The sequence below is a fragment of the Caretta caretta genome, chromosome 2 (genome assembly GCF_965140235.1).
Source record: "Caretta caretta isolate rCarCar2 chromosome 2, rCarCar1.hap1, whole genome shotgun sequence".
NCBI classification, from domain to species: Eukaryota; Metazoa; Chordata; order Testudines; family Cheloniidae; genus Caretta; species Caretta caretta.
In genome coordinates, this window is record NC_134207.1 from 21,732,363 (window position 1) to 21,755,068 (window position 22,706).

Sequence of the window (22,706 nt, forward strand, 5' to 3'; positions counted from 1 at the left end):
CTCTCTCAAAGAACATTATTAAGGTTAGAAGATCAAGCACTCTAAGTCAGCAAATGCCAGCATTAAGGGGGCCCATGCAGCATTAATTTGGCCAGCTTGCTTGAGTGCATTATGATAACGTTTAATGAAATTATCATGTACTGCACTAATTTTTCCTAGGACCCCTGCACAGACAGCCTTAATTCTGGCATTTCCTAGCGTGCTTGACTTTACAACCTTAAAAATATTCTTCTAGCATGGTTTTTGGTGTGAGCACTATATTTAAAATTGCATGACAATTTGGCAACTGAAGGGGCAGATTGCGGGGAGTACAAACACCAGCCTGACAGAGGGTAGAAAAAGCTGCAACACCACACACCCTCGCTTTGGTTAGCTCATTAATCCCTCTGGATATAGGCCTTTTGTACCTCAGGATCTTCTCACATGCCACTTCTCATGGCTGGGGGCAGGAGGGGCAAAGCCATAGCAAGTCAGTAGCACCCCAACCCCTCCCGAGTTGGGAACAGAACCCAGGATCCTAGTACTGCCTCTTCCTAGAAGGACCAGTCTCTCCGGAGTCCTGACGCGCAGCCATTCCCACAGTGGCAGAGTCGGGACTCGAACCGGCAGCTCCTTGCCATTCCCTCGCTAGCGTCCGGCTCCCACTCCCGTGCGCGCTCCGGAGCCAGCAGCTCCCTTCTCCCCACCCGCCCCTTCTCCCTTTAGCCAATCAGCAGCGGCGGTGCGGGCACTGTGCGCTCGTGACGCGCCCCCGCTCCCGGGGAGGTGAGCTAGTAGGGCCTGGGCAGTGGCGCGCGCGCGCTCGCGAGGAGAGCTCGAGGAGCTGTGGCTGCGCCGTTCCGCGTGAGAGGCCAGTCACAGCGCAGCACAGGGGCACGAGAGGGGGCAGCTCTGCCGGCCGGGTGGCTCGCGGGGGTGGGGTTGCCAATAAAGACCCGCTGAATCCCGTGTACTGGGGCTTTCTGGAAACATTAGATTCGTAGTTGGCTCCCCTCCCGCCGAGGCAGCCAGGCGATCGAGCGCATTAATAAATGCAGTTGGGCTTTTAAAATTGAAATATTAATTTGTTGCTCTGAATGCGTTAGGCATTTTTTTTTGGCAAGCCTTTGATTTGTTTTGTTAAACGCGCTTTACTTTTTTTTTAAGTGCAAGCTGTATCGTGGGTGTATTAAATGCGTTTCTTTGCGATCAGATTTGTTGCCTTAAATGAATAGTTATTTTCTTTTTTTTTTGGTAGGCAGCAGATCTGGTGCATTAAATGTATTTTTAAACAGCTGATGCTGTTTTAGATTGAAATACCAGGTTTGATCCTACTTGTGGGCATGACCCATTATGCACAAGGATGGATTTTGTTGTTGCCCTTGTGTGGGGGGATAGTAGCAGCTTCGTTTTAAATCTCAGGACATTTTGGGGGGGTTGTTGGGGACTGTATGTAGAAAATAGACACCAATAACATTGGGATTTTTTAAAAAATAGATAAGGATTTCAGTTATTTTCCCTGCTGCCTTTAGGTTTGCCTTTTTTTTTATATATATATATAGAGCTGCTCAGGTTTTGTTTAGAGGTGGGAGATTGGGGCGATTATTTTTTTTTAGGGTTGTGAAATCGCAGCAGTGTCTGTGTCCTCTTGTGTGATCGAGCTGGGAAAATGGAGGCTGTGATAGAGAAGGAATGTAGTGCGCTTGGAGGGCTGTTCCAGACCATCATAAGCGACATGAAGGTAAGTGATTGAGAGGGAAGTGGGGGACCAGGTGCCGGGAAGCCATCTACTAACCTTTGCTGGGTAAACTTTACAAGCACCACATGATTGCACCATAAATTCCAGCTGCATTGAAGGGTCATTGCATTAACTCCCTACCCCACCCAAAGCCCCTTACATTAGTTTGTAGGTGAGACAGAGACCCCATGTTTAATCTTTGGATGCGTGGTGGCATCAGTTATAAATGCTCTTTGCAGTATGCTAGGTAATTGTTGATGGTTTTGACTCTTGAGTTACTTGCAGGACACCACGTCCTTCTCCTGCAGTGCCCGTCCCTGAACGTTTAAGTTTAGGTCTCTTTACCTTAGGGCCAACGTTTCCTATACCGTTTTTTAAAACTGGTTTAGGCTGTGCCATTCCTAACAATAAAGGCAACAAGGCCAGTAGTGGTTCAGTGTAGGACACCTATTATAGTGTGTTGGAAAGCCCTAGGGTGGGGCTGAAAGGGGCAATATAGGCATCAGTATACCACCATGATGAGTGCAACATAAGAATCTGGACCTGCAGATACTAAAAAGTATATTTGTTTTTCTGGGTTGAAACTGTATCTTAATCTGTGATTAATGTTTTTGTATATGGTATGTTCATATGGATGGTAGCTGCCCTTTCCTGAGTACGTTTAAATGCAAAGTGCATCAGTTCTCATAGCTTTGCCCCCTTGCAAAATGAAATCACAATCTATGAAGATCATTCTTGTAAGGGAGCCATCAATTAAGGGGTGTTGACTGCATCCTTGACTGCAAAGGGCCGCTCTGCAGGATATATATATATGTGTGTGTGTATGTGTGTGTATGTATGTATATATAGGGAGGATCTTCTAGCCTAGTCTCATTTAAAAAAACCAAACTACAGTATCTCTGCAGTAACGGTCCCAAACCACTATAGCTTAAAATAACGTTACTACAGTGTTTGCAGCTCTTCTTGCGGAATACTGTACAATATTCTCCTTAACAAGGGCAAGATGCCTTTCATGGATGGGGCTTAGATGAGGGGCTAGATTTGAGGGAATCCAGCTATAGTCTACATACAGCCAGTAGTGAAGTGTTACACTGTTTAGAATCATTGCTGTAGGATGCTGTAATGTATTTTTAATTTGTACAGGACTCTTCCTAGAAGGGCTGGGAAGTGAGGGTGCCAGGTGGAGGTAGTTCTCAGAGGTGAGGGATTCACTGGTGGGCGTGGATGTGCTCTGGATGGAAGCTCAGTTTTACTAGCTAAAAACTAATTAGAAATTAATGTTTTTTTGTGTGTACAGTGTGGGAGGGGAGGTATCTGGTCCAGGAACTATTTTTTAGGTTGGTTTCACATGCATTTTCATCTAAACAGATCTCAATTAAAAGCATGGCTTGTAAAGAGTCGGCAGGTTTGGGGGAGAGGTGTGTGTATGTGTGTATCAGGAGAATTCTGTAATTCAAGTGTAGTTTTTTCCAAATTTTGCTTTATTTTTTACTTTACACTAAGTGTAGGTTTCATTAAAAAGACATAATAAAAACCAACCTCCGCCCTGTAATAATTTTCATTAAATATACCTCAAGAAGAACATTTAGCAGACGTTTTGTTTTGCCAGATTAAATCTGTTTTTTTTTTAAATTTAAATAGAGAAGAGCAGAACATGTCTTTACTTCTCTCCAATGAAAATGATGCATCTTGTTTTGCTGCTGCTGTTGTGTGTGTTTATGCACTGTTACGTGCACAGAAACTCTGCTCACTTGAAAGATTTTAACACTGCTGCTTTACAGAAATGGGAACAGGTGTGGATTTAAAAAAAATCTTTACTAGTAGTGGAACTGTTTTCTAGACCGAACGCTAGAAGGGGTGTATTAGATTTAAAGAAAAAGAACACTGCCCCAGTTCTTACCCCTGTTGATCACTGTTTAGATAAACAAGCACAATGTTCCTTATTGTTTAGTCTAAACAAAGCAATTAAATTACATCAATGCAATTAATGAAATATTAGCTGTCTTTACTAATTATGTGCAAGGATAATAACAGTTTACAAAAATAATTTTTTCAGAGATTAATGGGTGCTTTCAGCTAGCTGTACCTTTGCAGTAAAATGGAACTTAGCTTTCTAAGGACCATTTCGTACAAGTGGAACTGTGGGGGGTGGACTCCTTGCAAAGCTGTTTGGATCTGAGCAGGGGTCTGCCCACTTATCCTGTTGCAGGATCTGTCCGTAATTCCCATAATGGGAAGGCTATAGCCAGAGCCCTGTGTTCTCTGCAGTGGTGTGGAATTTGCAACAGAATCCAGCCCTTTCATTTTATTAATTTTTATTCTTAGTCATTGTGATGAAAAAACCCCAAATATGAAGAGTGTGAACAGAGAGTCAGTGTTAAAGTACCCATTGCATGTGTCAACAATGGGTATGGATGAACACTGTTTGATTGCAAGCATAGAAGCAGATATATTCCATTTGGAACTGCTTGTCCATATCTATGCTTGTATTTAAACTATGTTTAGCACCACTTCAGCTGTTCTGTTGTTGATGCCCACCTTTCCTTAGAGTGGACAAGGCTTCTGAGCCTGTAAAGAATAGCTTCAAAGTGTGATCTCCCCCAATAGACTCAATGGTGTGTTAACTCTGAAACTTAATTATGACTATGTTAGCAAGCTTAACCAGTCTAATGCTGGTTGTCTTAGCAGAAACATTGAACTAGTTTGCTTCTAGTCCACAGTCATAAACTGCTTCTCTCAATTTCCAAAGTGCCAAAAGTTCCAGATCTTTTTCCAGCAACTTCTACAATGCAGGTGTGGTTTCAGTGCAAAGTTTGGCAGCTATGTGTAAATTAAAAAATTTGGAGCATTGTATAATTAAGAACATAAGAACTGTCATTCTGGGTCTGACCAAAGGTCCATCTAGCCCAGTATCCTATCTTCCAATGCCAGGTGCTCCAGAGGGAATGAACAGAACAGAATGAACAGAAGGTAATCATCAAGGGATCCATCCTGTCGCCCATTCCCAATTTCTGGCAAACAGAAGTTAGGGACACCATTCCTGTCCTTCCTGGCTAATAGCCATTGATGGACCTATCCTCCATGAACTTACCTAGTTCTTTTTTGAACCCTGTTACAGTCTTGTCCTTCACAACATCCTCTGGCAAAGAGTTCCACAGGTTGACACTGCATTGTGTGGAAAAAATACTTCCTTTTGTTCGTTTTAAATCTGTTGCCTATTAATTTCGTTTGGTGACTCCTAGTTCTTGTGTAATGAGAAGGAGTAAATAACACTTCCTTATTTACTTTCTCAATTAAATTGAATATCAAATTAAATAACACAAGGAATATTGCATTGTTCATTTTAATATATAATTCAGGAACCCCTCCCCCTTCAGTTTTTTACTTTATCTTACTCTGCTGTGGAATTTACAGTTTCTGTGTAGGCAAAATCCAGGCCCTCTGCTGCAAAGTTTAGGTCAGATTTATCATGGAGTATGCAGGGTCTTCACTATGACAGACTCATGTTTGACAAGTTCACATTTGGTCCCATGCTTGGTATTTTTGCTCCAGAATCAGGATTTGGCAACTTCAGAATTCAAGCGAATCATAGAAATTTAGCTGTCCATTCTTAATGAACTATTGTTCCCTACAATCTATTCTTGAGGTGATAATGTACAGATGTTATATGTAAGATCTCTTTCAAAGTGGTCCAAATTAAAAAAATAAACACTTGCTTTGTGCCCTCTGAGGAGTAGATTTATATGCTGTGCTAACATTGTACAGTTTTCCCTGTGAATGTAATGTGCTTTCTGTAGCTCTCTGTGGGAAGATAGCATTTGATCTGAATGGATTGTAACTCCTTTCTGGAAAGAAAACACTGAGAATCACTGTACAGTAGTACGCTGTTACTTTCAATATTTTTCATCGCGTACAGCAAATGTGTGGAGATCATTTTGTGGTGAGCTTTTAAAGAGCATGTTTCAAACAATCCTGTCTTTAGATGCAGATCATGCTCGTCCTTTTCAGTGTTGCTCTTCCTTTCCTTCTTATTCCTAATTCTGTGCTTTTCTTAACTTACTCCCTCCCGCTCCACTTTAGTCACACTATTCCACATTATAATTATTCGCTCCTCCCTCGCCCCAAAAAGGAACAAAGATACTGTGTGCCACTCATCACTCTTGCTTGCATGTTGCATCCTTTTTCCCCAACACACCCTTCATCTGTTTGGTCTATTCAGACTGTAAGCTTGTTGGAGCTATTGCTCTGTACAGCACCTGATTGAATGGGGCCCTGATCCTGATTGTGGTCTCCAGGCATTCCTAGCATACAAATAAATGATAACAGGCAGGCCTACATTGATTATATCCATGAGTTTGAATGGGCTTATATTGAACAGGGTTTTTTAACCACTTTTTTTTTTTTATGAAAACAAATCTTAAAAGATGACTGATATTTGCATTCATTTGTCCAGATGTAGGAGGTGCTGGGGGATTTGCAGTTTAAAGATACAAGAAGGGGATATAAATTTTCTTGGAGAATAAAAACATATGTTTCTAAGGATCAGTGCCCACTTCCCTAATAAGGGATGGAAATACAGAGGCCTAATTATAAGAGAATATAAATTTTTATAGTCTTTTAGTTGAAGTCTCCATGAAGTAATTGAGAGCAAAGACTTGATGTGACTTTTATTTTTAATGCTAAGTTGGAGAGATACCACTAACTTTATTTTGCCCTGTGGTGGCTAGTAATACTCTTTCGGATGGGAATGTGGTATCGTTGCTGTCAAATGTTCAAGACTGTTGCTGGTAGAGATATAGAAAGGATAGAAATCTGAGTGGGCCCAAAAGGAGAATAGATAAGAGAATGTATATGAGTGGTTGAGAGATGAGAAATTTTAAGTACCGAGTATTTTTCCGATTGTCAGTGTATTTTCAGTATGGGAAGAGTGAAGAGTAGTTGTAAACCATGTACATGGCAAAATTTGTCACAAGATGCCACAAGGGAAATGGCTATAGTTCTTGAAGCAATTTGGTAGTTAGGTTCTACCACTGATTCAGTGGTTAGGGATAGCTGGTGGCATTTTTGTTTGTGTTTGATATGAACACAAGGAAATGCACGTTTGAAAAACAGATGAAAATATTTGTGATGTGACTCGAACAATGCTAAGCCATTGTTGGGGAAAGCAAAGTGCTGAGCCAGTTACCACACAAATATGGCGTGAAATGGTCCTGGTCCCGTGATCAGATCTGTGCAAACACAAGAGGCTGCCCGCATATATCTGCTTCCAGGACCCTGACTTTATTTTGTATAGCATCTCTCAAACAAGCTGTCTCTAAAAGCTTTGGAGTAAGCTGGTAGTAACAAAACTGAAGTAAAATATAGATACTACAGCTGAATTTAAGGTCTTCCAGCCATCCAATTTCTAATATGGCTAGCATTATTTTCTTTTAATGGTTAACTTAAATAAATGTGCGAAGCACAGTTGTAGACTTTGGGGGGGAAGGGAGATGAGAGAAGGACTTCTTCCATTACCTTTAGAATTTACATGTCTCTCTCCCATGATTCCTGAAGACAAGCTCTGTTTCAAGCATAGGGACTCCTGTATTTATACTATACAGTGTGTTTCTTTTTTTCTCCATGCAGCTTCTTTTTTTAGAATAGGTGTTTTGCTGTCAACACTTCTGTGGATAGCAAATACAGCTGATTGTTTGCAATTTGTGCAAGCAACTAGCTTGTTTTCTCTGAAATTCTTTGCTCTTTACAAACAGCTGCAGAATATTTCTGTAAGTGTCTTAAGGACTTCAGAAGAAAAAAATCTCATGAATTTATCACGAAGCTTGAGTGATAGTCTAGGAAAAGAAATACTGAATGCTTATCAGTGTATTGGGCCTACCTGTATGTTCCATACAATTGTGGCAGAGAGATGAAAATGCATAACTACAACCTCTTTTTAGCAGCAGATCCTCAGCTGGTGTAAATCATCTGCAGTGGAGTGATGACAGTTTACAGCAGCTGAGGATCTGCCCCTCAAGTCTTTAGAGGGCAGTTTTGTTTCCTGATATAGTGTGGAGGGAAAAAATATTTTAAAAAATCCTTTCCGATCAGGCAGAATGCCTTGGGCTAGCTACATAGTAAGGTTTCCAGTGTTGTAGCCTAGAAGAGGTTGTGCAGCTTTGCATAAAAAATACAACTGACGGAACAAATGTTTGAGAATAACGAGACTCTGTAATTATGCACCCAGCACTGGTTAATACATAACAAACACTGATGTGTCTCAGAGTTCACCGTTTCCTCGGTTCTGAACCTGGAAAAGATGCATTAAAACCAGCCGTATACAATAGCAAGTGCTGTACTGTGTATGCATGTCTCTTGGTCACCTATTTGTTGCTCTAAGTGATGGAGCACTTTTGTGTATCTGTATAGAATATCTTCCAGAAGCACCACTATCATTGTCTTGGTGTTTTCAGCTTTTCAGTTACAAATCCCCATTTTTAATTAGGAGGGAAGTAGCGATCTGTCCATGGAAATGTCTATACAAGGTATTCGATGGAGGAGGGGGGGAAGAATCCCATGGCACAGAGCAGAATAATAAAATGACAGCTGTACTTAAAAGACGCATGGGTCTACTTTGAACCCACAGAATCAGGGGGGCTCTGAATTAGTAAGGAGGAGTCCCCCCAGAGGGCCTCTCAGCAGGGTGGATTTGTTTTCTCTTTGTGTTTAGGTTTGTCAGTTTAGCATTATATACTGTCCCCAATCCAGCAGAGCACTAAAATGTATAGATCGTGCTGAACGTTAAGCACATAAGAAGTCCCTGTAGAGTCAGTGGGACTGCTTGTGCACGGAAGTGCTTTGCTGGATTGAAGACGGAATGCTTGGCACTAGGGTTGAGCCCATAGTGCATTTCATCTTCAAAGTGCTCTACAAACGCTAGTACCCAGCTTCACAGGAACCGGAACCGTAGAAATATTTATCCCCTCCTTAACAGAAGGGCAAGGTGAGGCTTGGAGCTTTGGTGATGTTTTCCCCAAGGCTGTAAATGGAATAGGACTTAGAGCAAGGATTTGAGTTCAGGAGATTCTGGCTTTCACTACTGTGCTCTCTGAAGTTTGTCAGCGCCTCAGACTTCACTGATGGTTTCCCCTTGTTTGAAGGTGGAGAAGATAATCTCTACAGTTGCTCATCCAAGTCTGATCATGAGGATTGCCCCCCAAACCCCCCCACCCCGATGTACATGAGGCCAAAAACATTGGGTACAACAGCTGTGTTGGTTTTTAAAGGAAGGGACTGATTGGAGCACTTTAACCTGTGGGATTATAGTGTATGAAGGATCCATAGCTGGCTATTCTGTGAGTGGCTGTTTTATCTCTGTCTGTCGCACTGTCACTAGCCAACAACAAGCTGTTGAAGAGGCAAAAGCGGAGCAGTGCTGTGCTGTTTGTGCTAATCTTCGGATGCAGGCTGAGATACTGGTCGAGGCCAGCGGTTCTCAAACTTCAGCGAACCGAGGACCCCAAGACCCCTGCTCAGCCCCGGGCCCTGCCCCCACTACACCCCTTCCCCCAAGGCCCCGCCCCTGACTAGGCTGACCAGACAGCAAGTGTGAAAAATCGGGATGGGGGGGTAATAGGAGCCTATATAAGAAAAAGCCCCAAATATCGGGACTGTCCCTATAAAATCAGGACATCTGGTCACCCTATCCCTGACCCACCTCTTCCTGCCCCGCTCCACCCCTGCCCCTTTTCTTCCCTGCCTCTTTTTGCCCCATCCCTGCTCCTCCCCCCATCCCAGTGCTTCCTGCACGCTGGGGAACAGCTGTTCCCCCCGGCATTCAGGAGGCACTGGGAGGGAGGGAGAGGAGTCGATCAGCGGGGCCGGAGGCCCTTGTGGACCCCAGTTTGAGAAACGCTGATCTAGGCTATGTCTGCAACAGCACTTCTGGCAGTCAAACTTTTGTCAGTCGGGTGTGGAAAAAACACATCCCTGACCAACATGAGTTTCACCGACGGACGCTCCGGCGTGAACAGTGTTGTGTCGGCGGGGGATGCGGTCCTGCTGACATAGCTACCGCTGCTTGTTGGGGGGTGGTTTAAATATGCTGACGGAAGAGAGCTCTCCCGTCGGCATAGAGCGGCTACACGGGAGACCTTACAGCTGCGTAGTTGCAGAGGGGTTGCCGTGCCGATGTAAGGCCTATAGTGTAGCTATAGCTCTGTGTCTGCTATAAGTAAAGTTAAGTGAGTTAACTTCTTGTTGTTGATGATTTTGTTGTGTTTGGTGCTCTTAATGATTATTCTACCTGAGAAATTCAATTTATGCTACCAAAAAGAAAGGGGGGGGGTGGTGGAGTGATATCACCTGTGGGTCTGAGTCCTCTTTCTCCTTAAACTAGCAATGCCACCATGTTTGCGTGTTGGACCCTCAATGTTGTTGTGAAATAGCTTTTGTGTAATAGCTCTGTAGCTGAGGGGGAGTTAGCCCGTCAGTGTTAAGCCTTATTTTGAGTTGGTAATAACTGTAGCCCCCTACCCTTTCCGATTCTTCTTTGCCGAAACTTGGCTTAGGTGTTTAGCTTGGGGCTCGGAAATTACTTTATTTTTCTCCTCTTAGCTAGTAATAAACTTGTAATAAACCCGGATACATATCATGAATTTTGAAACTATCCAAAGGGTAAAACCCTATATAGTTTGGGCCAGGCTGTCCAAGAGAACTCCCTTTCTCCCTATGTGCTGCCTTGACAGCTGTGATCAGCTAAGGCATTTCTCAACATCTTGGGAAAAGATTTTTGGCCCTGGAAATCATTTCATCTGCTGGCCTGAGGGAGCCTGTGTTAGATTTAACCATTGGCATTGAAACCATGGGCGTCTCTCATGTGGACTTGGTGGTGCATGCTTTGCATGGTGTGACTCTTGTAAAGGAGACACTGGTTAGCACATAAGATGCATAAAATATTGTACCATGCACAGGTACCGTGTGGTATGGGGCACTGTTATAAATTAACTTTTTTAGGCTAAAAGGGCTATGTAAAATTTTAGCTGATCAAATCCTAGTGCTGTTAATGGAGTTACTGGGCCATGGGTAGGCCCTGGTGTTGCTTTGAGAATTTACCCCGTATGCCTTAACCAGAGTGGATGCCTCTTGAAATTTTAATAATCTTAGTTTTGAGCCAACTGAAATATTGTGGGTTTAAGCGTCTGCTGTGCATACACAGGAGCTGATTCATAATGTTAGAGTGGATGAAAGGCTTCTATTGATGAGTCTCTGTGGAGAAATCTTCTCTTCAGAGTTTCTCACAAGTGTGGTGTTCTAATCTGAATTGAAGAACATGTAACTAAACGTTTCCCCTTGCATGACTTCTTTAGAATTATCTTCTCGTGTGTACAACTCTTTTTACAGAATGCGCCATTGGATACTAGGTCAGGTTCTGCAATAGCTGCAGCTGGGTAGCTTTTTTCCTCCTCCTACAGACAACTTATTCTATTTAAAGAGAGAGTCTAGTTAAGACTTCTCATTTTAATGGAGGTCTGCATATGTTTGAGAGGGACTTTCAGAGTGGAAAAAACGTAAAGATATCCAGTGGGTGTGTACCCTCTCATACTGTATTAATACATTTTCTTAACATGTTTAATAATTTCCCAGTCTGTTTGTATTTAAACTTACTTTCTTGAAACTAAGTTTGCTAGGTCTTATGAACCTGTAGTGAAAATGTGCCATGAATGATGTCACACTTGTTGGCAGCTGGTGAGTGGACTGGTCTCAAGCCAGGATGTTATGCTCCAAGAAAGGGCAGGATGCTTTTAGAGCCCAAATATCTTGGGCCATTCCACCCTTGACATCTCACAGACTGATGTGATTATGACAATACAGTGTGTGTACTTCACTACTAGATCCATTTAGATGTGGGCTGTTGGGATGTGGGCTTTATTCCAATAAGAACTAAGCGAAGAAAATGGCTCTCTGATAACAAAATTACACCTGATTCGTATTCCTCAACTCCTTCCCTTGAATTTTTTATAGCTGCTATGATCATTAAATTGCCATATTGCAAGAGGTGGCTGCATTTCAGTGCTCTGGAATTAGTTATTGTTTGGTGTTCAGAAAGAGCTTTGGAAGTATCTAAATCAGTGGTGGGCAACTTGCGGCCCGTGGGCCACATGCAGCCTGTCGGTCGCCCACCACTTATCTAAATAGTAGAGATACTTTTTCCTGTGGTGTGGTGGTTCTCTTCTAGAGTTTTCCATAGACTTCCACCGTGAGTGGATCAGTTTCTTGAGCTGACCAAGCTGTTACAAAAACCCTGGACTAGTAGGGGTGGTTCCGTGAAATTTATAACATTTAACCCATACAAGCTTTCCACTGAAGTCTTTAGATTGCGTACGTTGCAGCATTGTGCTATTGCACAAGGCCCTGAAAGTAAAACTGGCAAGTCTGTTTAGATTGTCTAGGCTGAGAGAAATAGAAAAGAAAACAGTAGCATAAGTGGTGGAACAATAGGTTAGACTTAGATTTTCCTTTTAATCCTCTACTGTCATGGTTTTCAACTTATGGTCTACGGATGCCTGGGGGTCTGCAGACTGGCTAAGATGTCCAAAGGGGTCTGCACCTCCATTTGATATTTTTTAGTGATCCGCAAATGAAAAATGGTTGAAAACCACTGATCTACAGTCTTCTGATCCTGAAACGCAACACGGGCTAAACCACCTTTTTAACCTGATTTCCTGTGATTTGTCAGTGCTTTTAGTTGTGTGCAGTACAGCCTCTTAAACTTGATGTTTTTCCTTTTAGCGAAGTTGGGTTTGAGATGCCTTAGTTTTGAAAGGAGATGAAATTGATGTCATTCTGTTCTTTAACTGTTAACTACAATATATCATTCCTGGCCCTGCAGGGGTTCTGGTGAGTAAAGAGTTTCTTTGGTTGCTGCAAAACCATTGCATCCTAAATCCTTGCTCTGTGTATAGCATTATTTCTTTCTTCAGTTGTAGAACTCTTCATGAGATTATGGGCTTGCCCTTACCACTTGTGAGAGGTTCTGTGCACACTTGCTTCTCTTTTGAACAAAGTTGCATTCTGGGTACTCACAGTTCTCTAAGTGAAACTAAGTGGGGAAATTATTTTTCATTTCCCTTTCAAAAATAAAATAATACAGTGCAGTATTGCTTAGTAGGGGAGTGCTGCCCTCTTTGATCCCACAGGTGCATGTATATCAGTGATGGGTGAATGGGGATGCCTATTGGCTTCACTTTCAAAGGTGTCATGAAGATACATGTGCTCACCACCTTTTGTAAATCAGGCCATGCATATAGTTTATAAAGCATTTTGGAATCCGTCAGAGTGAAAAGATTTTCATAGAAACATGAAGAGGCCTTGCATCTGCTTTATTGTAATTATCTATCAACAAGTTAAGGGTAGGTGTATTTTCATCTAATACAAAAATATTCTCAGATGCTGGTTATGAATGATATAGAGAAGGTAGATTGAAACTTCTGTTTGTCCTTTCTCATAATATAAGAACAAAAGGATGCTCAATGAAATTGAAAGGTGGCAAATCTAAAAGCTGCTAAAAAGAAATATCTGTACATAAGACTGTACATAAGATACCATTGAAGGGAAGAGATGTTCAGGATTCCAAAAAAAGAATGAGATGCTTATATGGCTATCAAGAAAAACCATAATGGTGACTATTAAACGAGTTTTGGAAGGGATATAAATCTTCATGCTTCACGGCATAAGACAGTCTCTAAGTTTGGGGGTCAGCCTGCCACCATGAAAAAGCTTCCTCTGATCTCATTAACTACCTTGAGCAGGTTTTCTCATCCCTTCCTCTGAAGCATCTGGTATTGGCCACTGTCAGAGACAAGATACTGGTCTAGATTGAGCTTTGGTCTGGTCTGGCCTTGGGAATTCTAACAGTACACAGATTTTGAAAGCTTGACTTAAATTACATTGAGATTTCTCATGTTTATGCTATACGATTAACAAAATATGTTTTGGCTGGCATATCAACCAATGGAGTAACTTTTCTTTTAAGAAAGATTTGAAATGGAGTATTTTAATCTTATTTTTAGACCTTGGAATTGAAACACTATTTTAAATGCTTGGTTTTAAATTACATCTTGACATTGGAAAACAAACTAGAAATGCTCAAGATCTTGTATGATGGAGCGTATGGTGCATTTGGTGTTGCAAAAACTTCACGGGTTGATTCACTTAACTGGAATATTAATATTGAAGGATAGGAAAGGGAAGCGTGTGGGAAATGAATATGTCAAAATCACTTGCACCAAAGCAAGATACAAATTGATAATGAAGGCAGCAGTAACGAAGTGCTGTTCATTAAGAGACAAAATAACATCCTAGAATACATGTGCTATTGTTCTAGATCTGCGTGAAGAAAATAGAATGAACTATTTCTGGACCCTGCCTGAGTTTACATTTCAGCTCACTGTAAGATTGTAGTTAATCTGACATTTTGTTGGGAAACAGATTCAGCTGAAGATACTTCAGATAGGTTCTTTAATTATTTTTAATGTCCGCTTTCTGACCTGAAGAGCGGAGGAACCAGCCAGCTTAGAGGGAATGCTACCAATGAGAGAGAAAATTATTACTATTAAGGTAGTAGGGAAGCTTGGAAAAGGTGATCATAAACTTCAGATTGGACTGTCTGTTCTGTGTCAAAGATGATCTGTTTTTTTGCAAGAGCTTTTATGGTCTTGTGAGTGGCTACACAGTCTAACTTTTGAGTTATATAAACCCATCCATGGATTGAGGAGAGAAATGCAGTACTGTTTGCTAGTGTTTTGTAACTTCTCTCTCTTGGCTTGCCAAATGCCCTTTTCCCTTGTTGACTGACTTAAAAAAAAAACCCACAAACTGTTTGCAGCAGATGTTGTTCTGGTTTAGCAAACTGATTTTTCAGCCGCTATATCTCCCCTCACATGTTGATATTTGTCAGCGGTTAAGGTCCATTTTAAGGTCATTGTTGTATTGCTTCCCCTGGGTGTTCCTTGCTCTGTCCATTGAAATTTCTTCGGAAGACTGGTGTCCTTTTATGTCCAGTCTAGTCCAGTTGTGCTTTGTGTGTAACCTTTGTATATTTGTACAGCACCTAGCACAATAGGCTCTCTGTTCTGATTGGAGACATGGTGTTGTGCTCATAGTACTAATCATTCTAGTGGTTGTGGTAACCAATGAGAGGGAAGTTTTGTTGTGGGTGGGTAAGATTTTTAGGGTTGTGTGTTTTTTTTTATATTTTCAGGGCGTGTTCAGGAGTAGAGTTAATATTGTTTTGTTGTTGCAAGGACAGATGTGCAGTCTGTGGATGTGTTACTAGTGTGTGAAATTTGGTGACAGAACTGTAAACTTAAGTTTAGTTGTACAATTATGCTAAAAAACCCAAGAAGGAAATCACCAGTTAACTTTTAAACTGTTTAAACAGTTAAAAAAGCTTTTTAACAATTAAAAGCAGGGGGGTAATTTAATGGGGGCTCAGGGTTGTTAGCCCCACAAAGCTGACAGCTCGGAAACCCCATATAACCACCTTGCAACACCCTGAGAGGTCACGACCCCCATTTTGAGAACCCCTGTGCTAACGCCCATGATTTTTGTATTAATGCCTCTAAACAGTGAGCTGTTAATGTGATAAATGTGGGTTGCAGGGAGGGAAGCTGTGGCTTGAGGGGAGGAAGTGGAGATTCCTGGCTTTGATGAGTAACACACTGCTCTGCCCGCTGCCCTCACCCTGCTTCCTCCCCATTTTCTTCTTTTTTTTTCCTCCTCCCACCCCAGTGGGACCGTCAAACCATCTTCTCAATTTTTTTCCCTAAAATAGGTAGTACATCCAGGTCATCCTGTGACGTTCAGATGGTTCTGTCAAAGGTTGTGTATGTGATGGATGTTAGCACAAGCAAAGAGTCAAACTTTTGCTGCGTCTTTTGCAGTAATTGTCATTGGTGAATGTCATAGGAGGAACTGACACCAGGACTGGAGTCACCTAACACCGGTTTTATTAGCAATGTGCATCATAGCTTCATCTAAGTCTTTCCTTCACCTTTGTCATTCGCAGTACATGCACATAGACTATTAAGGAAAGCCAGTCTTTTCCTTGAAGTAGATAAAGAATCATCATAAACTGTTCACTAATTCCTTTTGCTAAGCTGTCAAGACCCTTAAATTTATTTTGGATTGCACAGTCAGCACCAGCAATTTGGTTCTTTCTCATCCTTGCCATTAGATATAATCTGTGTAAGTATGGCCCTCTTCATCAAGTATAGCCTTACTTTGCGCATCTATATCTGTGCGGTATTGGTTTCTTGATAAACCAGATCAATATCCTTTTCTGGAGAGAGTGAATCTTTACTCTTCTCAAGCTTGATGTTCTTAGACCTCAAGGTGATTGTTGTTCAGTTGTTTCAGTTCATATATTAACTACCTTTGCAGGTTTGCTGGCCTGAAAGAAGGAAGAGAGCCATTTTTAGATCACCTCTTTTAGCAACTCCCAAATCCGCCAGGGAGTGACCATTCTACACTTGTTCCTGCGTGAAGAATCATGACCTACGTTCCCTGTAAGCTGTGCAGCAGCCTATTTAGTGCCGCGCGGGCGCTCAGGGAACCTGTCTGGGGACCTGTCGCGGCCAGGGGAGGGGTGTCCCTCCCCCGACACCAACTATGCCGCAGGCCCCAACCTGCCACGGTGGTGGCGGCCCTCTGGCCCCAACTATGCCGCGGTCCATACCTGCCAGGGCGGCCCCAGCCCGGACCCAGAGGCCCAGATCCGGCTGCGGGTTGCCCCTCCCCGAACCCAGCCCTGGCCAAGACCTGCGGGGGCCAAGGGAGGGGCGCCTATCCCAGCCCCGGAGCCATGGCGGGGAGAGGCGCCTCTCCTCCTCCAGCCCAGGTGCTGCTGCAGGGAGAGAGCTGGGGGAGTTCTCTCTCCCCACCGTAGCCCTGGAGCACCCTCCTGTACCCCAAAACCTTCATCCCTGACCCCACCCCAGAGCCCGCACCCCCAGCCGGAGTCCTCACACCCCTGCACCCCAACCCTCTGCCATAGCCCTGAGCCCCCTCCCACACTCCGAACACCATGGGCTCACCCCCACACGTGCACAGAATCCAAAGTGCTCCCCTTTGCCCAGGCTGGTACCAGCGGCTGGTACCAGTGGCCACTTTTTACCGGTACAACGTACTGGCGCACTTTCACCCCTGCCTTGAGGGGACACGGTTTGGAGTTTTATTTGTGAACTGGCTAAATACTGACAGGGTAGGACTCACTGTTTCCTTTGTCAGTCCGCAGGCTAGTCAGTCAGGGAGGAGAGGTAAAAGCAGAAAGACAGTGCCCTGCCCACCTTTACAGTACATGAATCGCCTGATCTGAGGAGAGGACTCACCCACGCTGCAATTAATCACCCATCAACCAACCAACTAAGCAATAAGATATGGTCTAATAATGACACGCCTTGATGGTTGGATGGCAAGCAGCCAAAACCAGAGCGTGCTAAACACCAAGGTGTGTCACTGTAGATACTTTGGAGTGTCTTATTGTGATGAAATATAAATTCCAAGGAAAAACACAGTAGTTGACATTTAAAGAACCAACTTCTTCAATAGGCATAAGGTTAGTTCTGAGAAAATAGATCCCAAATGATAAATCATTAACATTAAGAAACCTCCCAAAAACCAAACCTACAAATGTCTGACTTGTTGTGTAAACCATGAAGTTGCTCAATAGATGGCCCTCGGACTTATGTCCTGAAGCTGATCTGCCCAACACTCCCTTCATACTGTGAACAGGGTTTGAAAGATAAAGGAAGCCTTCCCCTTTTACAGATAACACTTGAGCTCAAATGACTCTAACATTTAAAGAAAAAAATTGATTTCCTTTATCAGCTGTTTTGAAATCAGAAATTTCAGACTGAACAATGAAACATTGCACTTAAAACCTCTTTGTTGTTGTTCTTCCAGAGTAGTCTTAAATCACACAAGGATTTTTAGTCAGAGCAAGTATATAGTTGCTTTTCCAATTAATTAAAAAAGTAATGTTGCATTAAATGTTTCTTAGGATGAAATCTTACAAATTTAATGGACAATCGGTTGGGCCAAATTCCATAGCCCCCTGTTGTATAGTATCTGAGCACCTTACAATCTTTTATCCTCACAACACCCCTTTGAGGTAGGGAAGTATTGGTTATCCCCATTTTACAGATGGGGAACCCAGAGAAACCAAGTGACTTGTCCAAGGTCACACACAAAGTCTGTGGCAAAGAAGGGGCTTGAACCCAGGTCTCCCAAGTCCTAGGCAAGTGTTTTAACCAGTGGACCACCTCTTCCTCCTTATTTGCTCTCCATAAACCTCATCCAGATGATCCTGCATAAATTGTTTCCTCAGCTGGAGGCAGGGTGCCATCAGCCCTGCCCACAGTCCACCCCTGCTCCTCCCAGGCGCCGCCCCCATGCTGCCCCAGGTCCCGCCCCTTCCATATTCAGCCCCCCGCCACTGCGCCCTTCCTCATCCCCCACCTGCTCCTGGCTTGCTGCATCCCTCCTCAGTCCCCCCACCCACTGCTCGCCTCCTCACACCCCCTGCCCGCTGCTGGCTCGCCGCTTGTCTCCTCACACCCCCCACCCGTCGCTGGCCCACCACTCACCTCTTCACCCTCCCTGACCACCGCTTGCCTCTTAACTTCCCTGCCTGCTGCTGGCTTGCCGCTCACCTTTCCCACAACTCGCCTTGGACTATGGCGCCGACTTCCCCTCTGCCTGGTGGGTGTTTGCCCGCCTCTTCTCGCCCCTGCACTGCCCTCACCTTGCCCCCATTCCTCCAAGTCCCTGCCTGCCTCTTCTCCGCCTCCTCCCCTGAGTGCACCACATCCCTGCTCCTCGCCCTTCCTCCTGGAAAGTCCTAAGTGTCGCCAAACAGCCGTTAGGCGGTGGGGGTGCTAAAGCCCTGGGAGGGAAGGGAAGGAGTGGGGACGTGGCATGCTGGGGGGAGAGAAGGAGACGAGGAGGGGGGAGCTTGGCTGCCGGTGGATGCAGCGCACCTGCTAATTTTTCCCTGTGGGTGTGCCATCCCCGGAGCACCCACAGAGTTGGCGCTTCCCTCCTGCTCACCTCCTTACTTGAATATTGGGACAAATGGGGTCCCGATTGTACATCGATCGGGATGCGTGAGAAAGGGTTAAATATCGGGACAGTCCTGATTTTATTAGGACCTGTGGTCACCCTAGCTGGAGGAGACAGGATAAATATTTACCCTCAGATCTTGTGACCTGATGAGCATCCTCAACTCCTACTGCTTTCACTGGGAGTTCAGGGCATTCAGTACCTCACAAGATTAGGTTGACAGAAGTATTTGGTTGAAGGGTTCAAAGGGACACCATAATTAATACACATGAATTAAATTCCAGAAAAGGGGAGGGGGGTGAGGAAACAAACTGCTGATTTGGCTTCAGAAGGGGCTGACTTGAAGGTTAAAGGGAAAGAACATTTTCTACTGGATAGGAATAATTGGAAATTACAAAATACGAGTTTATATAGAAGATTAGTGGGGGAGAGGTCAGAGCTGTGGAAACGCAGAGTGAGTTATTGCTAGCCAAAGGGGTTATACAGGAATTAATGCTGTAAGTGAAGTGCAGATAAAAACCACAACACACACATGCTGCTAGAAGGTGGGCTTGTTGCTAGATTGCAAGTGAGCAAACATTCAGGGATTCAATTAGGATTGAACTAAGAAATTGCTATTTTGGTATCAAGTTAAGCTAAATCGCGATCAGCCACTCTTAGATCAGTTTAAGAATGTCCACATGAAAGGATTTGTACTGATTTAACTAAATCAATTTAGAAACCAATTTAATTACATTGATGCAGCTTCTGTGGGTAGGCTTAAAAACAAAGAGAACCAAGATTTGTGGAAGTGGTAGATGATGATTTGAATTTGATTTCTGTGTGGCAAGGTGGTACCACAAAATCTCCCCTTCCCAAGTTATATTTTGTCTCTACTCTCTCTTGAGTCTCCCTGTGACACAATTAAATTCATGACTGGTGTCCGTATTCTCTGTACCATTAGGCACAGTTAGCAGTGTAATGCTGCCACTGGAATGCTAAGCTTAGTTGTCAGCTTGTATTTTTGCTTGAGAATCCAGTAAAGCCTTAGACCCTGCTGTTAGTTGTCAGTGCTTTGAATGTTCCTGGCATACACATACATAATGCATACGTTGCATATAGACACTCTAGCCAGCTTACTGTTGAAAGAAAAGGGTTCAAAGTAGTAGATTTCAGTAATACTGATAGGTTTAAGGAGATGGCAGTGATTAACTCATCAATGGGTGTCTTGCATTTACATGGCTGACAATTCTGTCTGAACATAAAACACTTTATTCAGGGTCTTACCACCCTGAATAAAATTTTAACATCCATTTCTTCCCCATGAGGTGTAGACATACTTAGGTTCAGGTTCATGGCAACCTGACTGATTTACTGAATTCATTAAAATAAATGTGTGTGAAAGGTGTCATAGCCCTAGAGACGGAAATTTTCTCCACCCACAGAACAGTCATAGCTAGGATAATAGCTTCTCCTATCTTGGTACGGTGTTTTAGTTATGCACAAGCTACTTCTAGGGATAAGAGGGAAGGGCATCCTTCATACATCTTCACCCCTGGGCCTTTCTGCAGAGGTTGCCAGCTGTGGAGTGACTTCTTGTTTGTGAGAGTTGTGGTCACTGGACAAGAATTTCCCATTTTACACACAGACCATTCATGGCTCTCCAAGGATAGCCAATTGTTGTTACTCACCTTGGCCAGACTTGAATCAGAAATTTAGGGCTTGTTTTCACTGCAGGGTGTAAATCAAGCATTGCCCCCAGCCCAGTTCTCCTCCCCCGCCCCATCTCTAGCTTGAGGTAAATGATGTTTTAAACTCAAGCTAGCTGGCCTGTTAGGGGTGTAGCTGGAAGCCCCGTTGCTGTTGATGCTTGAGCTAGTAATTCAGCGAGGATGCAGCTACAGACTACCTTTCGAATTAGCACAGCTCATAACCTCCTAATCCAAACACTGTATAGCTCAAGCCTTTTGCCAGGTGGCTGCTCTCACTCAAGCAAGGCTGGCTCAACAAGGACCTGGAGCTAACTGCTGCAGTGAAGACAAGCCCTGAGATGGGTGAGGCTGTGTAATTCATTATCAGTCCTCTGATTCATTCTGTTCTTCTCTCGATATTTGCTGTTAATGATGGAAAGGCCAGTGTAGTGTTCTGCCATTTCTCTATTTAAGGAGTCTTCATTTCTCATGTCTAATAGGTAGTGTATTAAATTAATTACATTGTGAGGTTGCTGGTGTTCAGAAGGCAGCAGATAGCCGAACTGTAAATGCTCTGGTAGTCCAGATTTGAGTTTCCTTCCCAATTCCTGATGGTGGTATGGAGGGCAAATGTAACAATCATCTCCTGTGCGTTTCATAAGGCACTGATGCAGCAAGGTACGAAGGACATACCTGACTAATGTGGGTAGTTCCAGGGAGGTAATTGGGACTATTCATGGACTGAAATTTCAGTATGTACTTAGGCCCTGATTCAGCAAGGTACTTCTTTGACCTGTGTTATAGTAACAATAAGAACAATACAATTCTGCAAGTGCAGAGCCATTGGCTGCAAAATCTGGTTTCTAAAGGAATCGTGAATGTGGGAATTACAAAGATGCCTCCTCACTTCCTGGTGTTCATTAAGAGTGGGCCTTGCTGATTTGGGGTGTCACCTGGAAAAAACCTCAGGGTAAAATCCTGGCCATATTGAAGTCAGTAGCAAAACTCTCATTGATTTTAGTGCAGGCAAGATTTCAGCCTTATACTTCAGTGTCTGCATGTTCTGAAGCTGACTTTAATTACATGTGGTCAGCTTCATGCTGGGGTTTGTGTCTGCTGACATTTCTCAAAGTGGGGGGGAGAGGGGATGCATTCCAATCAATTAGCTGTGAACTCGATTAAGGAAATGCACTGTAAAAATGAGGCTTCTAAGACTTGTCAGCGAGCTGAGTTGAAATAATATTAGGAAAGTGGAGGAATCCGAGAACAGTAAGTACCAAATTTACATTAAATTGGCTATGTTGCATGAAACTTTTGTTGGGGAAACTGGTGTGTCCTTTTGAACCTGCTGCTTTCTGTTTTGCCCTGAAGATATCCCTTTGATTTAACCCTGCCAAGTACAATGCTCTTCTTTTCAAATAAACTTGGTTTTGGTTTAGCAAATCAATACAAGATTGGTAAAATAGTTAGTCTCTTCGATTAGGTGAAAAGATTTTTTTGGAGGCATTTAATATCTTAATCTGACTTATTGACACTGATAGTTATCTACCATCACTAGCAATTTTAGGGTTTGAACCCGAGTCGCTGATTTCAGTGGGAATTATGATTAGGCTTGCGGGGTCAGGCCCTTATTTTTAAATTCCACTGGATTATAGTTGATAAACACATTGTGATCTGACATTCTGATTTGCTGTCATATAGAGCAGTTAGCAAAAGAAGCCACTCCTGGTGCAGAATTCCTGTAAGATTGGGGTGTTACCAGATACGGTATTGCATGATACAAAATCTGAAGAGTAGATAATGTCTGCAAAAAACTGGACAACGGCTAGTGTACTGGTACACTGATATTAGTGCCTATCATGCTGACCATTATTGTCTTGTTGTTTCTTTGTATTTCCCAATTTGTATGACTGTATCATCTTTTTTTTCCTCTTGACTGATATTTAGACTGTAAGCTCTTTGGGGCAAAGACTGTCTTTTTGTTCTGTTTGTACAGCACCTAGCACAGTAGGGCCCTGGTCCATGCCGAGGGCTTTTAGACACTGTGGTGATATAAATAATTAATAAACTATCTTCTGTCTCATTTGATAGAAGCAGAGATGAAACCTGTTGAGGGCAGATATGCCTCACTACAAACAATTGTATTTGCATATAATAACTTCCTATTTGGAATGCGTATTCTCAGAAATGGGCATCAGTTTTATCTAGGCTTGTACCATGTT

At 43.2% G+C, this 22,706-nt stretch overlaps 1 protein-coding gene across 7 annotated transcripts in view; it reads left to right on the top strand.

Annotated features, from left to right (window-relative positions):
• The first annotated feature begins 802 nt into the window (after positions 1 to 802).
• The window catches only part of MTSS1 (MTSS I-BAR domain containing 1), a 178,627-nt gene continuing 156,723 nt past the window's right edge, over positions 803 to 22,706 (top strand). For 2 of the 7 annotated variants that reach the window (XM_048841599.2, XM_048841603.2), the window contains exon 1: positions 803 to 1,720. In XM_048841599.2, the coding sequence (XP_048697556.2) occupies positions 1,649 to 1,720 (72 nt within the window). In that variant the 5' untranslated portion in view covers positions 803 to 1,648. The remainder of the gene's footprint in view (positions 1,721 to 22,706) is intronic. The other 5 variants (XM_048841602.2, XM_048841601.2, XM_048841598.2 and 2 more) reach the window with 4 other exon arrangements.